The following is a 20,852-nucleotide window of genomic DNA, read 5'->3' on the forward strand; positions in this document are numbered from 1 at the left end:
CCAGACAGCAGGCTGAACAGTTCTTTCTATCGCTTAACCTCCAAGGCGATCAAGAGGATGTAGGCATTGAGAACCGTAGGGATTATGATAGCAATAAGTACAGCTGTTTCATGTGTGTGCTCACTCACGTCGCCAAACAGTTCATCCTCTTCATTTCCAGGCCCCCCAATTATCTTTAAAGCCTTAATTAGCAGTGGTTTACACGTGGAATGAATGTTAGTATCAGTATAAGAAAACGGTGTGCTTCTGTTATTGCTGATAGATGAGTCTGTAGCACATTTATTTTTGTGTACAAATGCACCTAATAGGCCCTGCACACTGGGCGATATGAGTGAAAGATATGAACGAGATACAGTTCATATCTTTCAGTGTGGAGGCACCAGCGATGAACGATGCGTGGCCCCGCGCTCGTTTATCAGTGGTGCCCCGTCGCTTGTGCATACAGGCCAATTTGGACGATCTCGTCCATATTTGCCTGCACTGCTATGGAGCCGGGTGACGGGGGGAGTGAAGAAACTTCACTCCCCCGTCACTGCCCCCCCCGCCGCCGGGTTGCCCGTCGGCCGTATCTGCCGTATCCGCCGTCGGGCAGCTCGGCGGCGGATCGCGCAGTGTGTAGGGCCCATTAGTGTCTATAATAGTGCACACACCCTTTCTGCTTCTTGATGCTCATCAGTGTAAACCTTACTTACCTACACCCCTGGAATGTCTGGGAGACTTCCGGGATTGGATCCTGCCCTCTGCCTGTACAGTGGGGTGGTCCGTAGGCTTGAATCGCGTTGTGTAGTTGTGGCTCCACAGTGTAATGGCACACACTGCAGCGTATTACCATGCGGGACCTGGCCACAAGAACACAACTCTCTTGGACCTTCTATGTGCAGTAGAATTAGTAAGCAACCTGTGTGTTGGGTTGTGGTCCCTCATAGGAATTCACATTTGCAAACGAAAGCCTGGCCTAAGACAACTTTGAATTCCTTAATTAAGTGTCCCTAATTTACTGCTAATTGGAGCCTCACCTATTTCTTATATAAAGAGTAAATGGACTTTGGGGTATCTTTATATTTCGTCAAATTTATATTTTAAAATTTGTTTTATATGTATTTATAAAAGCGCTGACACAGTCCGCAGTGTTGTACACTGAAGGGATCATGACAAGACACAAGTAGATTCCATACGACAACGTGAAATGGAAGGTAAAGACAGTACTACCTAAATGAGCTTAATATCTAATATTGCTTTGACACCGCCGCAAAAACCCGGGTTATTGCTGGATGAACCTGGGTAGAGAGAGACGCATTCAAGGCGCCGGCAGAGAGAAGCCCGGCAGTATCCCGGGTCCAGCCAGTATGTGAACGGATTTCAAGCCGCTGTGACACGCCTTGGAACCTGTGTTCAGTGATCTGGGCTGGACCTGGGAATGCAGTGTGAAAGGAGTATGAGAGACATAGGGCAGTACATGTCACCAGGCCCGGATTTCCCTCAAAGCAAACTAGGCACCTGCCTGTCCAAAACGTTTCCCACGTCCCGTTGTCTGCACTGTGCATGTAATATACGTGTAACGTAAGGCAATTCTGTCCACTTCCCACCTACCATAACAAATTAATCCTATGTGTGGGGGGGCTGTCTCCCTGTGTGCTTATACCGACATCTATCAATTGCAGGGTTGTTGGGTAGTCAGTGTCTAGTTTGTGAAATTACCCTGGCACCCCAGTAATGTCACTGTTATATTAGGCAGACACCCAGTGCTTTCAGTGTGACATTACCGTGGCCCCTCAGTAATGTCACTGTTATATTAGGCAGGCACCCAGTGCTTTCAGTGTGACATTACCGTGGCCCCTCAGTAATGTCACTGTTATATTAGGTAGGCACCCAGTGCTTTCAGTGTGACATTACCGTGGCCCCTCAGTAATGTCACTGTTATATTAGGCAGGCACCCAGTGCTTTCAGTGTGACATTACCGTGGCCCCTCAGTAATGTCACTGTTATATATAGGCAGGCATCTAGTGCTTTCAGTGTGACATTATCGTGGCCCCTCAGTAATGTCACTGTTATATATAGGCAGGCATCTAGTGCTTGTAGTGTGAAAATGCATATGAAAGCCCTGTGCCACACAGCCCGGGAGAGATAAACCCACCACAGTCTGTGGTGATAACTCATCACTAGCGTTATATGTCATAGGCACTAAGCAGGACACAGACACACACATTACTGTGTACAGTAGGTACCCTAACCCACCACACCAACAGCTCTTTGTGTCCACAGTCCCCACTGCAGATGCCACCTCGCAGTGACCTCTAATACCTAGCACTCTGTCACATCACAATTGTGTGTTTATAGGTAAGGAGCAATGGGGAGAGGCAGTGACTGAACTAGCGAGCGGTGGGCCCAGGTGCTACAAAATGCTTTGGGCCCCCCATCCCATCCAAGTCCACCCCCTCACCCCTGGAGAGCATCTGGTGAGGGGGACCTGCTCAGGGCCAGAGAAATGGATACCTAGCAACAGCGCCGTAACTAGACATTTTAGCACTGTGTGCAAGAAACGGCATTGGAGCCCCACCCCTGCATGCAAAACAGGGGCAGTGCGCACCGTAGGCGCGTGCAAAAATACATAGTGGCGTGGCTTCGTGGGGAAGGGGTGTGGCCACAAAATAATACCAATTCATAAAACGGTGCACAGTAGTCTCCATTATTCCAATTACGCCGCACAGTAGCACCACTACACCAGGTAGAGACCCTTTTACACCTTACGGCGGACAGATTCCTCTTTTTACACATTACAACAGACAGTGTCCCCTTTTTACACATTACGGCAGACAGCGTGCCCTTTTTACACATAGCGGCAGACAGCATGCACTTTTTACACATAACGGCAGACAGCGTCCCATTTTTACACATAACGGCAGACAGCGTGCCCTTGTTACACATAGCGGCAGACAGCGTACACTTTTTACACATAACGGCAGACAGCGTCCCATTTTTACACATAACGGCAGACAGCGTGCCCTTGTTACACATAGCGGCAGACAGCGTACACTTTTTACACATAACGGCAGACAGCGTGCCCTTTTTACACATTACGGCAGACAGTGTGCCCTTGTTACACATCACGGCAGACAGATTCCCCCTTTTTACACATCACGTCAGGCAGATTCCCCCTTTTTACACATTGCGGCAGGCAGATTCCCCCTTTTTACACATTGCGGCAAGCAGATTCCCCCTTTTTACACATTGCGGCAGGCAGTCCCCCATTTTTACACATTGCGGCAGGCAGTCCCCCTTTTTGTACATGGAAAGAAAGACAGAAAGAAAGAAAAATTATACTTACCCTCTCCGCTGGCTCAGGCTCCTCGGTGCAGCTTCTGGTCACGATTCCCGGGCAGGAGAGAAGGAGGAGGAGGGAGGTGGAGGAGGGAGCCGCAGCAGCGCTGTGTTATTGGTGGAGGCGCTGCTGCTGCTGCCCCTCTGCTTCACTATAGGCTGTTCTCGGAAGACAGCCTATAGTGAAGCAGAGGGACAGCAGCAGCAGCACCTCAACCAGTAGTAAAGTGCTGCTGCGGCCCCCTCCTCCACCTCCCTCCTCCTCCTTCCCCCGTACCGCTGCTCCTCTCCTCTCTGTCCGGGCGGCTGTGTGCTGCGGGCAGCGGTTGCCCGCAGCACACAGCGGCATGTAATGAGTCAGTTTGACTCATTACATGCTTTGGGCCCCTGGACAGTGGCGGGCCCCAGTGCAACGCACTGGTTGCACTGGCGGTAGTTCCACCTCTGGGGAGAGGGCCATCCACCCTTATAGTACTAAGAGGGAAAATCTTAGGGTTAGGGTATTAGTGATAGTTTAGGGGTTTGGGATATGGTATTAGAGTTATTTAGGGTTTAGCGGAATGGGTTTGGGGTTATGGTTAGGGGTTAGGGATGTGTTAGGGTCAGGATTAGGGCAGGGGTGATATGCGCCCAGGCTCAGAGTATACAGTTTTTAACTGCTGTGAATGGTGGAATTGCAGCCTCCTTTACACACTAATCTTACACCTAGTTCCTGTCCAGTCTAAGAAATGCAAGGTCCTGGACCAGTATTCCTGAGAATGCAGCCTATCCACTTAGAACGACTAGTGATAATTTTGTTACGTGATGTTGTTTGATAAGACGAGAAATGTTTGGAGACACAAAATGGTTTCTTCCACTGAATGTGGGCAGTATGTTTACTTTAAATGTGACACTGGTTTCAGATCTACTTCCAAAAGTCCTAGGTCCTGATTCAGATTTGTACACCGTGCAGGTGTTCATGGAACTGAGCAATTGTTGGTAGTCTGTGCACGTGCCACGATCGTACTACACATGGCGCTTTTGTGATGCCACTCACAACCAGGAATAAAAATATAGTGCTATGGATTGTTGAAGGAGGTGGGCCCCAAACAGGTATCTTGCATGTCACAGTAGGAGGAAGAATAACAGTTGTAGCTGGCTCACCTCCTCCTGCCTGTCCGCATCGAATGAGTTCCCACCCCTCGCCTCCAGTCCACATCCTACCTAGCTGGTTGGTTTATTAGACTACGTGTATTACAGATGTGTCACCTTAAGCCCCATACACACTAGACGAGAAAGTAAAAGATATCGATCAGAAGCGCCATCTTTTACTATCTCATCTAGTGTGTACACTCAACATCGTTAAGGACCCTCTCCCTCGTCTGAACAGTCCAGCCGAGGGAGGACCTCATTAACGATGGCCATGCTGCAGCTCCCCCGTCGCTCCCTTCACGCCGGCATTGGCAAGTGTGTATGCACTTGCCCATGCCGGCACCCCACCGGGTCCCATGTGTACCCGGCTTTACTGCCACATTGATATGTTGTGGGTTACTGTTACTGTTTCTTGATATATAACCTATACAGTGCTGCAGAAACTTTGTGGCGCCTTAAAAATAATGTATAGTAATTTTTTGGTAGTTAGTGGAAATAGTCCATTTGCATCATATTAACCATAGCAAGACATGGAGTCACCGATGTAGCATCTTAGGGCTGCCGTTAGGCTCATGCCAAACCCTTATATATATAAAGTTTTCGCATCTTCTGTAATTTCATACTGATGCGGCTTAGATTTTACTTCTAGAATGGTAGTGAAAAAAGCTCAGAGCAAGCAGTGAAGATTCCACGGATAAACCATTTAAAGAGAAAGGAAAATCCTGTGTGTTTCAGTAAAACGAGAACTTAAACTTAAATTTATAGTTTATTGAGTGCAGCAGATCAAATGCTTTACTGTTTTACTTCTATTCTTCTTTACATGTTCATTTGCTGGAGTAGCCCGGCTTGGTGTGATTTAACAGAAGAGATTATGGAAGATCAGTTGCAAAGCATTGTGAAAGTCAAGGTTGTGTGTAAAAGCTTTGCATTTGGGAGCTTATTTCCAATAAAGGGGGGTATGCAATTAGGTAATTTTTTTCTGACTAGGCGAAAAAATATGACTTTTCTATATTTTTAGTTCGAATGGGGATTCACCCTATTCAATATCAGGGCCGTTTTCTCACCTGCGCTGGTGAAAACACGACCGTTTTCCCCGATCTTGAGTCATTTTTCACCAATGCCTTTTCACACAAAACAAAAAAAAAGGTGAAAAGGCATTGGTGATAATTTCCCTAAAAAACGGGTGAAAACAGCCTCAATTCAATATGCAGTGGGGCGAAATCAACAGCTCTGAGATTGCCGGAGCAAATTGCATACCCCCCAAAGAATGCCATCTGATGGTGTTAGACTGTTTATCTATGGGGAGATCCTGGCCAGATAGGGATCTTCTGATCCCTCCACAGCAGGCTGGAAGCTCCACCCCTCACTCTTACTAATGTTTCTGTTCACATGTGTAGGGTTTTGGCTGCACACACACAATTTCAGGATCCCGAAGTATAGTGATACCAGCTGATGTGCCTTTTTTCACCCAGGTAGACTTTCAATATTTGTTGCTTCCTTTTACTTCATCCCATCTTAATTTATATGCTTAGTTCATTTTATGCCTCAGGTTACAGGAGCGTGGTAGTATCAAGATTAAATAAATGTAGATATTTAAACATTTTTAAAGTTGAATGAATTGTAGGTGGGTTATAAGAAGTATGTAAACCTATTTTCTCTACTTAAGGATCTCTTTGTAAACCATATTGGTGGTTCTGCCCTCAGGTGCTAAGATCACCAGGATACCCAGGCTACTGGATGAGCTCACTCTGGAGCAAGCCACGTAGAACTGCCCATATGAGAAGCAGTCCTCCCTCAAGTCAACCCCTGCTACCTTCAACAACTGCCCCTGGGCCTTGTTGATGGTCATTGTAAAGCATACTTTTAAGGGGGAACTGCAGCCTCGTGAACTCAAAGGGGTACTGATATGAGTGGTAGGTGGGGTAAGAACACCGACTCCCTGTGAGGACAGTCGGTGAAGACTGTGGCCTTCATGACGTTCCTGTGGAGGGCTTTAACTGGTGCCATTGCAGTGTTTGGGCAGGTTGAAGTTCTGCAGCAACATCACTGGAACCCCCACTTTCAGGAGAAGCTTAAAGCAGGTGTTGAGGAACTCCACGGGGCAGTTGACCACGTCATTCATTTACACCACCGAGTCCACAGACCTTTACTCCATTTCTGCTCCTTTAAATGACTGAAGTAGAGTGTGATTAGTGACGGTAGCCTTGTCGCTCTTGGGATTCAGAATGGTTTGCTAGGGTTGTCACCACTGAGCCAAGGCCTGTAGGGTTGATCACCCTTCCGTATTGCATCTGTATAGGGCCGGCACAGTGCACACTGCCGCACTGCCCTGTTACAACGCAGGGGGAAGGGGCGGAATGGCGTGGTTCTCAGAGATCACCTGCAAGACGTGCTTTCATTCCTTGTTCTAGTAATCTCAGCCACGTGTGCCAATAAGCTGATGATGGAAAACACCAGAATGCTATTGCAATACACAACTGATAAGTATTCCTACTCCCATTAAAAAAAACTATTTATAGAAGCAAGTCGGATATAATCCTGCTACACTATTGAACCTTATAGGGATTAAAATATATGTTGTGCTATTGAGTATCAATATCGAGTGCCGTATTTCCTCTGAAAAGAAAAGCAGATGGATGGCTAATTTCCTAGTATAAATCCCAACGCTGGCAATTGGTGCTAAGCAGAGAAAACAGCCAGAACGTCTCGCCTTTCCAGCAGAATGGGGCCACATTCTGCAGTGCAGCGTCACACCGGCCATTCGCACATTCATACCGGAGTGGAAACATTCTCGTTATCATTAAGATTCCTTCCTGTTATTTGATTCTGTGCCTTTCCTGTGTCAGAGGCAACTGTAGAGTACTAATGAAGAAATTGCTTCAATAAGTGAAATGATACCACCTGTCTAATGCACAGAATCCCCTCTTATAATTGCAGCCTCTGTTTATGCATCCTGGTTTCATTTTGGGATTTGCAATTGGAGCTTACTCAATTAGCGGGATGTAAGAAGCGCTGCAACTGCTTGGCCAAAGCAATAACAGGGCTTTATTTAGTAAGCGCTGCTAATCCTTTGAAGTTCTATAGTAGTTCTATTCCTTGGCTATTAATTTTACATTCTGTTGTATTGAATAAACTGGTTGGGGGCTTTCATTATAAGTCTTTGACTCAACTTTATTTGTATAAATCATCTTTGATGTAAAGAAAACAAAACAAAATCCCAAAACCTATAAATATACAGTACTGTGGCCCAAAAGCTATAATACTAATCATGTTAAAAGCTGGCAGACTTCCTACTGTGTGATGTAGTGTACTGCAAACAGGCTCCTACCAGTACAGTATGGTCCTTATTCAGGTTGGTTAGCAAACCAAAAAAGTCAGCAACTGAGCAAAACCATGTGCACTGCAGGTGGGGCAGATATAACATGTGCAGAGAGATTGAGATTTGGGTGGGTGTGTGTTCAAACTGAAATCCTAATTTGCAGTGTAAAAATAAAGCTACCAGTATTTCTCATACGTCCTAGAGGATGCTGGTGTCCACTTCAGTACCATGGGATATAGGGGGTCATCCCGAGTTGTTCGCTCTGTATTTTTTTCTCGCAACTGAGCGATTAGTCGCTAATGCGCATGCGCAATGTCCGCAGTGCGACTGCGCCAAGTAAATTTGCTATGCAGTTAGGTATTTTACTCACGGCATTACGAGGTTTTTTCTTCGTTCTGGTGATCATAATGTGATTGACAGGAAGTGGGTGTTTCTGGGCGGAAACAGGCCGTTTTATGGGTGTGTGCGAAAAAACGCTACCGTTTCTGGGAAAAACGCGGGAGTGGCTGGAGAAACGGAGGAGTGTCTGGGCGAACGCTGGGTGTGTTTGTGACGTCAAACCAGGAACGACAAGCACTGAACTGATCGCAGATGCCGAGTAAGTGTGGAGCTACTCAGAAACTGCTAAGAGGTGTCTATTCGCTATTTTGCTAATCTTTCGTTCGCAATTTTGATAAGCTAAGATTCACTCCCAGTAGGCGGCGGCTTAGCGTGTGCAAAGCTGCGAGCGAACAACTCGGAATGACCCCCATAGATGGTTCCGCAGGAGCCATGGGCACTTTAAGACTTTTCAAGGGTGTGAACTGGCTCCTCCCTCTATGCCCCTCCTCCAGACCTCAGTTTAGAAAATGTGCCCAGGCAGGCAGGATGCACTCCAGGGGAACTCTACTGAGTTTCTCTGAAAAGACTTATGTTAGGTTTTTTATTTTCAGGGAGAACTGCTGGCAACAGTCTCCCTGCTTCGTGGGACTTAGGGGGCAGAAGTAGGAACCAACTTCCTGAATACTTCTGGCTGACAGGACACCATTAGCTCCTGAGGGGAACTGAACGCTAGCTGCGGCTATGTGCTCACTCCCACAGAGCGCCGTCACCCCCCTTGCACAGCCAGAAGTCAGAAGACAGGTGAGCGTTAGAAGAAAGAATCTTCAATCAAAGTGACGGCTAAAGGTACCGCGCGGCTGGTGGGAGCGCAGCGCGCCATGCTGTCCACATATACACAGGCACTGCAGGGCGGGGGGGCTGGGGGGGCACCCTGGGCAGCATGTAACCTACCAATCTGGCTAGAATAAGGGGCATAAGTTGCTGAGGCACAGTCCTACCCCCACCAGTATAAATATCTGTATCAAAGAAGCTGAGGAGAAACGCGTCATTACGGGGGCGGGGTTTCCTCCCCACCAGCCAGCACACTGCTCAGCGCCATTTTCTCTCTCCTCAGGCTGCAGAGACAACGCTGGTCCTCCTCCACTGCTGAGTACAAGTATCAGGGTGACAAACAGGGGGGGCACAGTGAAATTTGGTGCTATATATGGTGTGATAATATCATTATAAAAGCGCTGCAGGTCTGTGGGCATTTTGTATTTCACAGACATTTGGTTACTGGCGCTGGGTTGTGAACTGGCAAAACCTATCTGTGTCCTTCTGACAGATTTTACTGTGGGTCTGTCCCCTATAAGTCCCGGAGTGTCTGTGGAGTGGTTGTGCACGAGTGTGACATGTCTGAGGGAGGGAGCTCTTCCCCTGATTGAGCCATTTTAGGGACACAGAGTTGTAATGTGGTGGCGCTGCCGACACACCACGAGACTGAATGGGTGAAAGAATTACGTGACAGTGTGAATCATATCAGTAAGAGATTAGATAAGTCTGAGTCTCATGCAGAAAGCTGGAGAAAATCAGTGGAAGATGTGATTTTTCATGGTTCTGCCTTTTCATCCACAGGCGACCGCTCTGGGTCACATAAGAGACCTTTTGCAAAAATTGTACATACCGATACCGACGCGGACTCTGATCCCTGTGTCGACGATAGTGATTCCAGGGGTATAGATTTTAAATTGGCAAAAAGCATTCAATATATGATTGTTGCTATAAAGGAGGTCTTGGAAGTTACGGAAGCCCCTCCTGTACCTCAGGAGAAGGCTTATTTCTATAAAGAAAAGAAAATTTATGTAACTTTCCCTCCTTCTCATGAGCTAAATACTCTTTTTGAGGGAATTTGGGTAAACCCCGAAAAGAAATTTCAGATTCCCAAAAGGATTCAGGTTGCTTATCCTTTCCCAGCAGAGGACAGGAAAAAATGGGAGTCACCCTCTGTATTAGACTGTTAACAAAAAAGGTGATTCTCCCTGCACCTGGGACGGCTTCACTAAAGGAGCCGGCATACCGCAAAATAGAGACTACGTTAAAATCTATTTATGTGGCCAATGGTACGCTGCTCAGGCCCACCATTGCTTGCGCGTGGGTGAGTAGTGCTATTGAAAAATGGTCAGATAACTTGTCATCGGAAATTGACACGATAGATAGATACGAGATACTCCTAACGTTAGGTTATATCAAAGATGCTGCCGCATACATGCTAGAAGCTATGAAGGATATTGGACTCTTGGGTTCAAAAGCCGCTACCATGTCAGTATCGGCTCAGAGGGCGTTGTGGATTCGCCAGTGGAATGCTGATGCAGATTCCAAAAGAAATATGGAGGCTCTCCCGTATAAAGGTGAGGCCTTGTTTGGAGATGGGCTGGATGCGTTAGTCTCGGCGGCTACCGCAGGTAAGTTGACATTCTTGCTTTATGCTCCTGCACCGGCGAAAAAGACACATCACTCTCAGATGCAGTCCTTTTGGCCCAACAAATACAAAAAGGCCAAAGGTTCCCCTTTCTTTGCAGGTAGAGGGAGGGGAAGAGGAAATAAATCCGCAGCGGCTCCAGGATCCCTGCTTCTGCCAAATCTGCAGCATGACGCTGGGGCCCCCTTGTGGGAATCCGCTCGGGTGGGAGCACGTCTGAAGCTTTTCAGTCAGATCTGGATTCAATCTGGCCTGGACCCATGGGTCTTACAAATAGTGTCCCATGGGTACAGACTGGAGTTTCAAGACGTTCCCCCGTGCCGATTTTTCAAATCGACCTCGCCAGCTTCTCTTCCAGAAAGAGAGGCAGTAACAATGGCAATTCAAAAATTATGTCAGGATCAAGTCATTGTCCTGGTACCCTTGTCACAGCAAGGAGAAGGTTTTTATTCAAGCCTCTTTGTAGTTCCGAAGCCGGACGGCTCGGTCAGACCAATTTTAAACCTGAAAAATCTGAATCTCTACCTGAAAAGGTTCAAGTTCAAGATGGAATCTCTGAGGGCAGTGATTTCCAGTCTGGAGGAGGGGGACTTTATGGTGTCAGTAGACATAAAGGATGCTTACTTGCATGTTCCCATTTATCCTCCTCACCAAGCTTATCTGAGATTTGCAGTGCAGGATTGCCATTACCAGTTCCAGACGTTGCCGTTCGGACTCTCCACGGCACCGAGGGTATTCACCAAGGTGATGGCAGAGATGATGGTCCTTCTTCGACAACAAGGAGTCAATATAATTCCTTACCTGGATGATCTCCTGATAAAAGCGAGATCCAGGGAAAGGTTGGTGCAGAACATTGCACTCTTCCTATCAATACTCCAACAACACGGTTGGATCATGACTTTTCCGAAGTCGCAGCTGGAACTGACGACAAGATTGTCCTTTTTAGGGATGATACTGGACACAGAAGTACAGAAAGTACAGAAAGTATTTCTTCCAGTAGAAAAGGCTCTGGAAGAGAATGGTCAAACAAATTTTGAAACCAACAAGAGTGTCGATCCATCAATGCATTCGGTTGTTGGGGAAGATGGTAGCAGCCTATGAGGCCATACAGTTTGGCCGATTCCGTGCCAGAGTATTCCAGTGGGACCTGTTGGACAAGTGGTCCGGATCCCACCTACACATGCACCGGAAGATAATCCTGTCCTCCAAAGCCAGGATTTCGCTCCTGTGGTGGATACACAGTTCTTACCTACTAGAGGGACGCAGGTTTGGGATTCAGGACTGGGTCCTGGTAACCATGGATGCAAGTCTCGGAGGCTGGGGAGCAGTCACACAGGGGGAAAGCTTCCAAAGAAAAATGGTCAAGTCAGGAAGCCTGCCTTCTCATAAACATTCTGGAATTGAGAGTCATTTACAACGGCCTTCTACAAGCGGTACATCTTCTTCAAGATCAACCCATGCAGATCCAGTCGGACAATGTAACAGCAGTCACGTACATAAACCGGCAAGGCGTAACGAAAAGCAGAGCGGCAATGGCAGAGGTGACAAAGATCCTCCTCTGGGCAGAAAGACATGCAAGAGCTCTGTCAGCAATTTTCATTCCGGGAGTGGACAACTGGGAAGCAGACTTCCTCAGCAGACACAATCTCCATCCAGGAGAGTGGGGCCTCCACCAAGATGTCTTTGCAGAGGTGGCAAGTCTTTGGAGAGTTCCTCAAGTAGACATGATGGCATCTCGTCTCAACAAGAAGCTTCAGAGATATTGTTCCAGGTCGAGAGACCCTCAAGCAATAGCAGTGGATGCACTGGTGACCCAGTGGGTGTTTCGGTCGGTATATGTCTTCCCTCCACTTCCACTGATTCCAAAAGTTCCAAAAATCATAAGAAGAACAAGAGTTCGGGCAATCTTCATTGCCCCAGACTGGCCAAGGAGGGCTTGGTATCCAGATCTTCAGGAGTTGCTCATAGAAGATCCTCGGCCTCTTCCTCCTCGCGAGGACCTGCTACAGCAGGGGCCGTGCGTGTATCAAAACTTAACCGTGACTATATTTGACGGCATGGCTGTTGAGCGCCGGATCCTAGCCCGAAAGGGTATTCCCAAGGAAGTCATCCCCACTCTTATTCAGGCCAGGAAAGGAGTAACGGCTAAACATTACCACTGTATTTGGAGAAAATATGTGTCTTGGTGTCTTGCGTAGGAGCCAAGAAGGCTCCTACGGAAGAGTTTGAGTTAGGACGTTTTCTCCATTTTCTACAGGCTGGTGTGGATGCGGGCCTTAGACTGGGTTCAATCAAGGTCCAGATTTCGGCCTTATCAGATTTCTTTCAAAAACAATTGGCCTCCCTTCCAGAAGTTCAGACGTTCGTGAAAGGGGTACTGCACATCCAGCCTCCATTTGTGCCTCCTGTGGCACCATGGGACCTTAATGTGGTGTTGCAGTTCCTTCAATCGAGTTGGTTTGAACCTCTACAGGAGATAGAGTTGAAGTTTGTCACTTGGAAAGTGGTGATGCTTTTGGCCTTGGCATCCGCAAGGCAGGTGTCTGAGTTGGGGGCCTTGTCTCACAAGTGCCCTTACCTGATCTTCCATGAAGATAGGGCAGAGTTAAGAACTCGTCAACAATTTCTTCCAAGGGTGGTTTCGTCTTTCCACATAAACCAACTTATTGTGGTGCTAGTAGCTACTGACACTTTCACTGAGTCAAAGCCTCTTGATGTGGTTAGAGCTTTGAAGATTTATGTCACAAGAACAGCTCGGATAAGGAAAACGGAGGCTCTGTTTGTCCTGTATGCTCCCAACAAGATTGGGTGTCCTGCTTCTAAGCAGACTATTGCGCGCTGGATCAGAGGAACGATTCAGCACGCTCATTCCACGGCAGGATTGCCGGTACCGAAGTCGGTAAATGCCCATTCTACTAGAATGGTGGGCTCATCCTGGGCGGCTGCCCGGGGTGTCTCGGCTTTACAACTTTGCCGAGCAGCTACTTGGTCAGGGTCAAACATGTTTGCTAAGTTTTACAAGTTTGACAACTTGGCCGATGAGGACCTCAAGTTTGGTCAATCGGTGCTGCAGGGTCATCCGCATTCTCCCGCCCGTACTGGAGCTTTGGTATAACCCCATGGTACTGAAGTGGACCCCAGCATCCTCTAGGACGTATGAGAAAATAGGATTTTAATACCTACCGGTAAATCCTTTTCTCCTAGTCCGTAGAGGATGCTGGCCACCCGACCCAGTGTGTACTTTACCTGCAGTTGTTAATTTTGTAGTTACACTAATGTTGTGTTACGGTTATTTCAGCATGTTGCTGCAATTGTTGATGCCCGTTGGCGTGTGTTATGTTGAATGCCATGTTGTGCGGCATGGTTGAGGTGTGAGCTGGTATGAATCTCATCATTAAATTAAAAGTAAATCCTTTCCTCGAAATGTCCGTCTCCCTGGGCACAGTTCCTATACTGAGGTCTGGAGGAGGGGCATAGTGGGAGGAGCCAGTTCACACCCTTGAAAAGTCTTAAAGTGCCCATGGCTCCTGCGGAACTGTCTATACCCCATGGTACTGAAGTGGACCCCAGCATCCTCCACGGACTAGGAGAAAAGGATTTACCGGTAGGTATTAAAATCCTATTTTACCCTGCACAGAAACAATATAACCCACCCAAATCTAACTCTCTCTGCACGTTATATCTGCCCCACCTGCACTGCACATGGTTTTGCCCAGTTGCTAACTTTTTTGGTTTGCTAACCAACCTGAATAATCCCCTATATCTGGTATTCCTCCTCTTATAACCCCCAGGTTCCATGCCAGAATTCCGGCATTTTAGCGCTGCATTCAATTTTTCTAGTAATAACTTTTTCCTCAACAAAGCAAATTCTAGATTTTTTTAATTACCTATACAAGGTATAGGTTTGGTATTTTGGATGCAGATTTATTAAAGGGTGAAGAGTCCTGTTGCTGGTGAAAACAGGTGTTTTTTCAGTTGCTCATTTTGCACCACATGGTGGTGTAGTGGTTAACATTACTGCTTCGTAGAGTTCATGAGTTCAATTCCCCGCTATTGCGTAGAGTTTGCACGTTTCCCCCCCTAGTGCTCCATTTCCTCCCACACTCCTAAACACAAAATTAGCATTAGTGTGTATTTGTTTGTGCGCTTGAAAGTTAGGAAACTTAGATAACTTGACTTATATTCTCTGTACAGCGTTGCATAAATTGTTACAACTGAGGAAATCGGGCAAACATATGTTTTTTTCGTTTAACATTGAATTCCAAATTTGAAAAACACAACAACCTTGTTTGGCTGTGATGTTGTTGACCTGCTAGTGTGGGCCAAAAGCTAAGCTCCTTTTGTGGTTGAGTTTAGTTTTTGGACCCCACTAGTGGACTACCCCCCTTGAGTATATTAGTACTGTACTCCGTGGTGCACCACCAACCTAAAAATAACATGTAGGTCTTCTAGCTACAGGATACATTCTCCAATAGTGGTTGGTTACTGAGAGTTATATGTAAATGACTTTGGTCCTCTGCGGATTTAACCCCCTGGTTTATGAATGTTGTTGACCTGTAAAGCACATGACCACTGCATGACAAATAACATCATATATTGGGGGAAATGTAATGAACAATGATTTGTCAAAGCCAATTTTTAAGAAGCAAAACTGTTCCGATTTTGCCCTAAAGAAACAAATTGTGAATTTTGGGCGAATTGTTGTATATTACATTTCCCCATTTTGTTTATTTAATAAGAAATTCTCTAGAATTACATTATTTCCCCATAATTAAAACTGCTGATTTCTGTTTATCTTCCAGTTCCCATCTACGTGCCATTTCTGATTGTCGGATCCGTGTTTGTTGCATTCATCATCTTGGGGTCCCTGGTCGCCATCTGCTGCTGCCGCTGTCTGAGACCCAAGCAGGAACCCCAGCAGAGCAGGGCACCTGGGAGCAACCGCCTGATGGAGACCATCCCTATGATATCCAGTGCCAACACCTCTCGTGGTTCTTCTTCTCGCCAGTCAAGCACAGCCACCAGCTCCAGCTCCAGTGCCAACTCGGGGGCAAGAGCTCCTCCAACAAGATCGCAGACCAACTGCTGCCTGCCGGAGGGGGCCATGAATAATGTCTACGTAAATATGCCGACCAATTATTCAGTGTTAAACTGTCAACAAGCGACCCAAATGGTTCCACACCAGGGACAATATCTCCACCCTCAGTTTGTGGGTTATGCTGTACCTCATGACTCTGTGCCCATGACTCCTATGCCACCTTATCTAGACGGGCTACAAGGTGGCTATAGACAAATGCAATCACCTTATCCTCACAGCAACCCTGAACAAATGATGTACCCAGCAGTGACTGTGTGAGCTGAGCCATATGTAAAGGACTAAAAATTAGAACATGAAATCATCTCTTCAATGAGGAAAACAGACTGTTTGAGACGTACAGTTAACATTGCATTACAGGACTACTTAAGTGGCGAGAGAGACTTTCAATAGCTTTATTGTAAAATGCATGTGGAATCAAAATGGCAAAAGGCTGAACGTATGAACGTGCATTTTTTTATTTTTTTTTGGAGGGTTGGGGGTGCATAATACATATTTTAGTTTTAAATGCCTGAGCCATTAGCCTATTCTTTTCTGGTCACAACTTCAGCAAAGAGCAGGTTTAGTATACTCTGGTACAGCAGGTATAGGGATTCTTTTTTTGTTGAAGTGTATTAATTATGATGTGAGTAACATGTTTCTATTTATCATAGACAATCATGCAGACAATCAATAGGACCGTGCAATCACACAAGCTTTGGGTTAAAGCTTATTTCAGACCTAAATTGTAAAAAAAGATAGAAAAGAAAAACAACACCTACGTTAACTCATTAAGGATTACAAAAAGCTATATAGATATGAATGTGTAATAAACTATAAATGAATGTGCCATAGATTTTATGCTACATCTGTCGCTAATACACAGTGGAGGCAGCCATTTTGTGGTTTTCTCACATATTTGTTCTTCAGGAAGAAACTAGTGGGCGGCTACAGCCTCCTGCCTAACATGCTGAAAAATAAATGTGAAGTATAAATAATTTATATATAATTTTTTTTTTTCCGTGTTCCAGCTTGTTAATCTGGTAGCAAACATTTGGTTCAGCCTATAAAATGGCTGCCTACATTGTATGCAGACAGCACATGTTCTAAAAGGGGTATGGGTCATTAGGTCGACCACACTTAGGTCGACAGTCATTAGGGCGACCACTATTGGTCGTCATGCATTAGGTCGACATGGCCACTAGGTAAACATGGTCATTAGGTCGACATGAACAAGGTCGACTTGGAAAAAAAGTCGACATGAGTTTTTTAAACTTTTTTTGGTGTCGTCTTCTCCGTAATGTGACCGGCAACCCCAATTAGTGCACCGTGTCCCCTCGCATGGCTCGCTTCGCTAGCCCTGTGCTCGGCACAGGTTACTATTCCCAATTGTAGTCCACGTGGATCGTAAAGTATGAAAAAGTCCAAAAATTGTAAAAAATGTGAAAAAACTCATGTCGACCTTTTTCCATGTCAACCTAGTACATGTCAACCTAGTGACTCTGTCGACTAATAGTGGCCAACCTAATGACTGTCGACCTAATGACCGTATCCCTTCTAAAAGGCCTCAGGACTTTATTTAGAGACGAATGTAGCGGACAGCACAAATGAAAATGCTCCGTATTGTAATAGTATATGGTAATGTTAGGCTGCTACTAAAGGGTAACAGTAGCTCAGTATAACAAATAATTTGTTATCAGTCTCTAAAAGTGACATTTTAATTCCACTGGTGCTGTAAGAGTTTTCATTTGTTTTTGGTTTTATTTTATTCCCAAAAAATCCAAACAACAAAGAATCAAACACTTTTAAAAGGTGGGATCTGAGAGAAATAATATTTAATATGACCAAAACTTAGTTTCAGGTACACAGCTGAATATACTATTTCTAAATAAATAAATAAATAAATAAATAAATAATGATAAATTACCTGTGGTGTTTGTATCAGGCGATACAGGGAATGTGTCAGATTATTCAGAAACACAATTGCTTTAGTGCATCAGTGTCATCTTCTATGTGCTTTTTCATTTATGACCAACATAAGTAGACAACAGTGGGGTCTATTTACTAAGCCTTGGAGAGAGATAAAGCCTAGAGAGATAATGTGCCAGCCAACCAGCTCTTAATTGTCATTTTCCAAAACACAGCCTGTAACATGACAGTTTGGAGCTGGTTGGCTGGTACTTTATCTCCTTCCACTTTATCTCTCTGCAAGGCTTAGTACATAGACCCCAGTTTTTCATGTTCAAGGTTTTCTGTCCTCATATACTGGTAATAAGGAGCCAAATCATATTTCTCAGCATAGACCTGGTGCACGTTAGGACACAACGTGAAGAAGAGGGGAGGATTAGGGGGTGTGGTCATGGCAAGTGGACTGTGTCACTGTTTATCCGTAAAACCTGTTGGTACACTTTGGGGAAGATGTATAAAATCTTCCAAAGAAGACATGTGAACGAGAAGTTGCCGATAACAACCAATTAGATTCTAGATATCATGTATCTAGTAGATTGTATAAAATTAGAGATAGAATTTGATTGGTTGTTATGGGCATCTTTTCCAACCGTCCTCTTTAGAATGTTTATCCCTTTTTACCCTAATCCCTGGTCTATCCACTAAGCACCACCCTATTTATACAGAGCATTATGTAGCTTCATTGGTTTTATCACAGAGCAGAATATAGTGGCGTTATCCCCTCACCAAATAAACTCTTTCTTTGCTGAAGATAAACCATGCAAGCAGTAACTTGTTAACACATGCGTACTTTGCCCATTCCTAGGGGCGGATTTAAAGGTCCATCCAAGTGCTGCCCTAATTTCCCTAATAGGAAATGCACCAGTGCCCATTGGCTAATTCAGAGCTGACTACAGCCTACAGCAGCCAATCATATTCTAGCTCCCATTTACGCTTACTCCACTGGAATGCTTGGAGCAGATATTTGATTGGTTGCTATGCTCACAGTGCAGAATATGACATATTGCTATTAACTGAGCCACTATGAGATGCAAGTTAACCAGAACACATAGCGAGATGCCGGAAATTAGCTCTGACTAGCCGGGTGCTTCGTAAATATTGATTTCTGATTGTGCCTTTTGCATAATTTGCAAAGTTAACCTAGAAGTTTGTATCCCTAATATACTCATGCAGCTGCTGCAGTTGCATGCAGATCCAGCTGACGGCCAAATGCTGTCCTAACACTGCAATTTCAGCAGCGACGTCAGCAGACTGGTACACGGTGCTGTAAACAAATGTAAGAGGGTGAAGAGCTGCGCAGAGACTGAAAACAAGGTATTATTTTTATACATATTTTTAAATAAAATTTCAAATTATTTCCACCCCTTTAAGTTTGAGAGTTTTTTTCCTAATGTGAGTTAACATGACTGTATTTTGTTTATAACTCAGCAGTTTAGAGGACTTGGGTTAGATTAGCTACGTGACAAACTAAGAGCAAGTGTCTGAGTGGCTGATGTAGGTTACACAAACCATCCCAACAGATGTTTTTTTTGCTTACTTTACGACCAGACAGGTGGATTCAAATCAATCAGAGATCGTAGGTGCACAAGCATTGTCACTCTTAGCCAAGCCGCAGCTTTTAGCTGCAAATCTATTACACAGAACAGTAAGTAGCCTAAACAGTCCTCTCACAGACAGTGGAGGAACTATCGTGGGTGCATAGGGTGCACCAGAGGTGAAGGAGCCTGGCAAGACCACACCAGAGAGCAGGGGCGGATCCAGAAGAAAATGATAGGGGGGGCACCATGGAAGGGGCAAGTACATTTGCGTGCGGCTTCGGTGCATGTGAGGTGGCGGTTCTTATACAATGCCCACAGTTGTAGCGCTCAGTATGCAATGTCCACTGTACTGGTAGTGCCCCTTATATAGACCCCATAGTAGTGGTGCCCCTTATGCTATGCTCGTATTGCCCCCAGTAGTAATGTTGCCTGTAGTAATGCCCCCAGTCATTTGGCGCCCTAGTAGCTATGCCCCCAGTGGTAATGCCCCTGCAGTTATGACCCCAGTAGTTTACCCCCCCCCCCTTTAGTTTAGCCTCCCAGTGGTAATGCCCCCAGTAGTTTGCCTGCTTGTAGTTTAGCCACCAGTAGTAATGCCCCCCTGTAGTTTGCCCCATTGTAGTTTAGCCCCTGTAGTTATGCCCCCCTTGTAGTTTAGCCCCCAGTAGTACTGCCCCCAGTAGTTTGGCCCCTGTAGTTATCCCCCATTAGTTTGGCCCCTGTAGTTTAGCCCCCAAGTAGTAATGCCCCTGTAGTTAAGCCGCCAGTAGTAATGCCCTCCTGTAGTATGCCCCCAGTAGTTAGCCCCTTTGTAGTTGGCCCCCAGTAATAATGTCCCCCACTAGTTTGCCCCCAATAGATGCCCCCAGTAATAATGTCCCCCAGTAGTTTGCCCCCAGTAATAATGTCCTCCAGTAGTTTGCTCCCAGTAGTAATGCCTCCTAGGAGGTTGCCCCCAATAGATGACTCCCCAGTAGTAATGCCCCCAGTAGATGCTCCCCCAGTAATAATGCCCCCAGTAGTAATGCCCCCCAGTAGTAATGCCCCTTGTTGATGCCCCCAGTAGATGCCCCCGCTGCACCGAAGAAGACAAAACACAACATACTTACCAAGCCCCGTTCCCGCTTCCAGATCTTTGCAGTCCTCCTCCTCTCTTGGCGTCCTCTCCTCAGCACTATGAGAGAGACGTCATGACTGACGTCTCTCCCATAGCGCACGCCGCACAGTGACAGCGTCGGAAGCCGGAGCTCAATACTGAGCTCCGGCTACCGCTGAGCAGGGAGACGGGCGCCCGCTGGTAACACAATCTCAGCGGGCGCCCGTCATCTCCCTGTGCGGTGCCGGGGGGACGACGACGGAGGGACGGGGGACAGAGGCCACAAACGACAGGAAGGGCACGGGCCCGAGTGCCCCCCCCCCCCCCCGGATCCGCCACTGCCAGAGAGGCACCCTCAACCCCCCCCCCCCCCCCACACACACACTGCTTTGCAAAGGGTATAGGCTAGAGGTTCTAAAACTCTGTCCTCAGGACCCCAAACAGTTTATGTTTTCCAGGTCTTCCACCAAATCACTAGTCACAAAATTAGCTCACCTGTGATTCTGTGAAAATGTGTCGGTGAGTAATGAATACACCTGCGCACCTGCTAGGTGACCTGGAAAACGTGACCTGTTTGGGGTCCTAGGGAACCAAGTTTGAGAACCACTGATATAGTCCTTTTCTAAATG

The 20,852-nt window shown here is 46.2% G+C and overlaps 1 protein-coding gene across 1 annotated transcript in view; it reads left to right on the forward strand.

Annotated features, from left to right (window-relative positions):
- Positions 1 to 18,959, forward strand: part of SHISA2 (shisa family member 2) — a 32,901-nt gene extending 13,942 nt beyond the window's left edge. The window contains exon 2 of the mRNA XM_063951696.1: positions 15,350 to 18,959. Within this exon, the coding sequence (XP_063807766.1) occupies positions 15,350 to 15,903 (554 nt within the window). The 3' untranslated portion in view covers positions 15,904 to 18,959. The remainder of the gene's footprint in view (positions 1 to 15,349) is intronic.
- The last annotated feature ends 1,893 nt before the right edge of the window (positions 18,960 to 20,852 follow it).

This window comes from Pseudophryne corroboree, chromosome 2 (genome assembly GCF_028390025.1).
Source record: "Pseudophryne corroboree isolate aPseCor3 chromosome 2, aPseCor3.hap2, whole genome shotgun sequence".
Lineage (NCBI taxonomy): Eukaryota > Metazoa > Chordata > Amphibia > Anura > Myobatrachidae > Pseudophryne > Pseudophryne corroboree.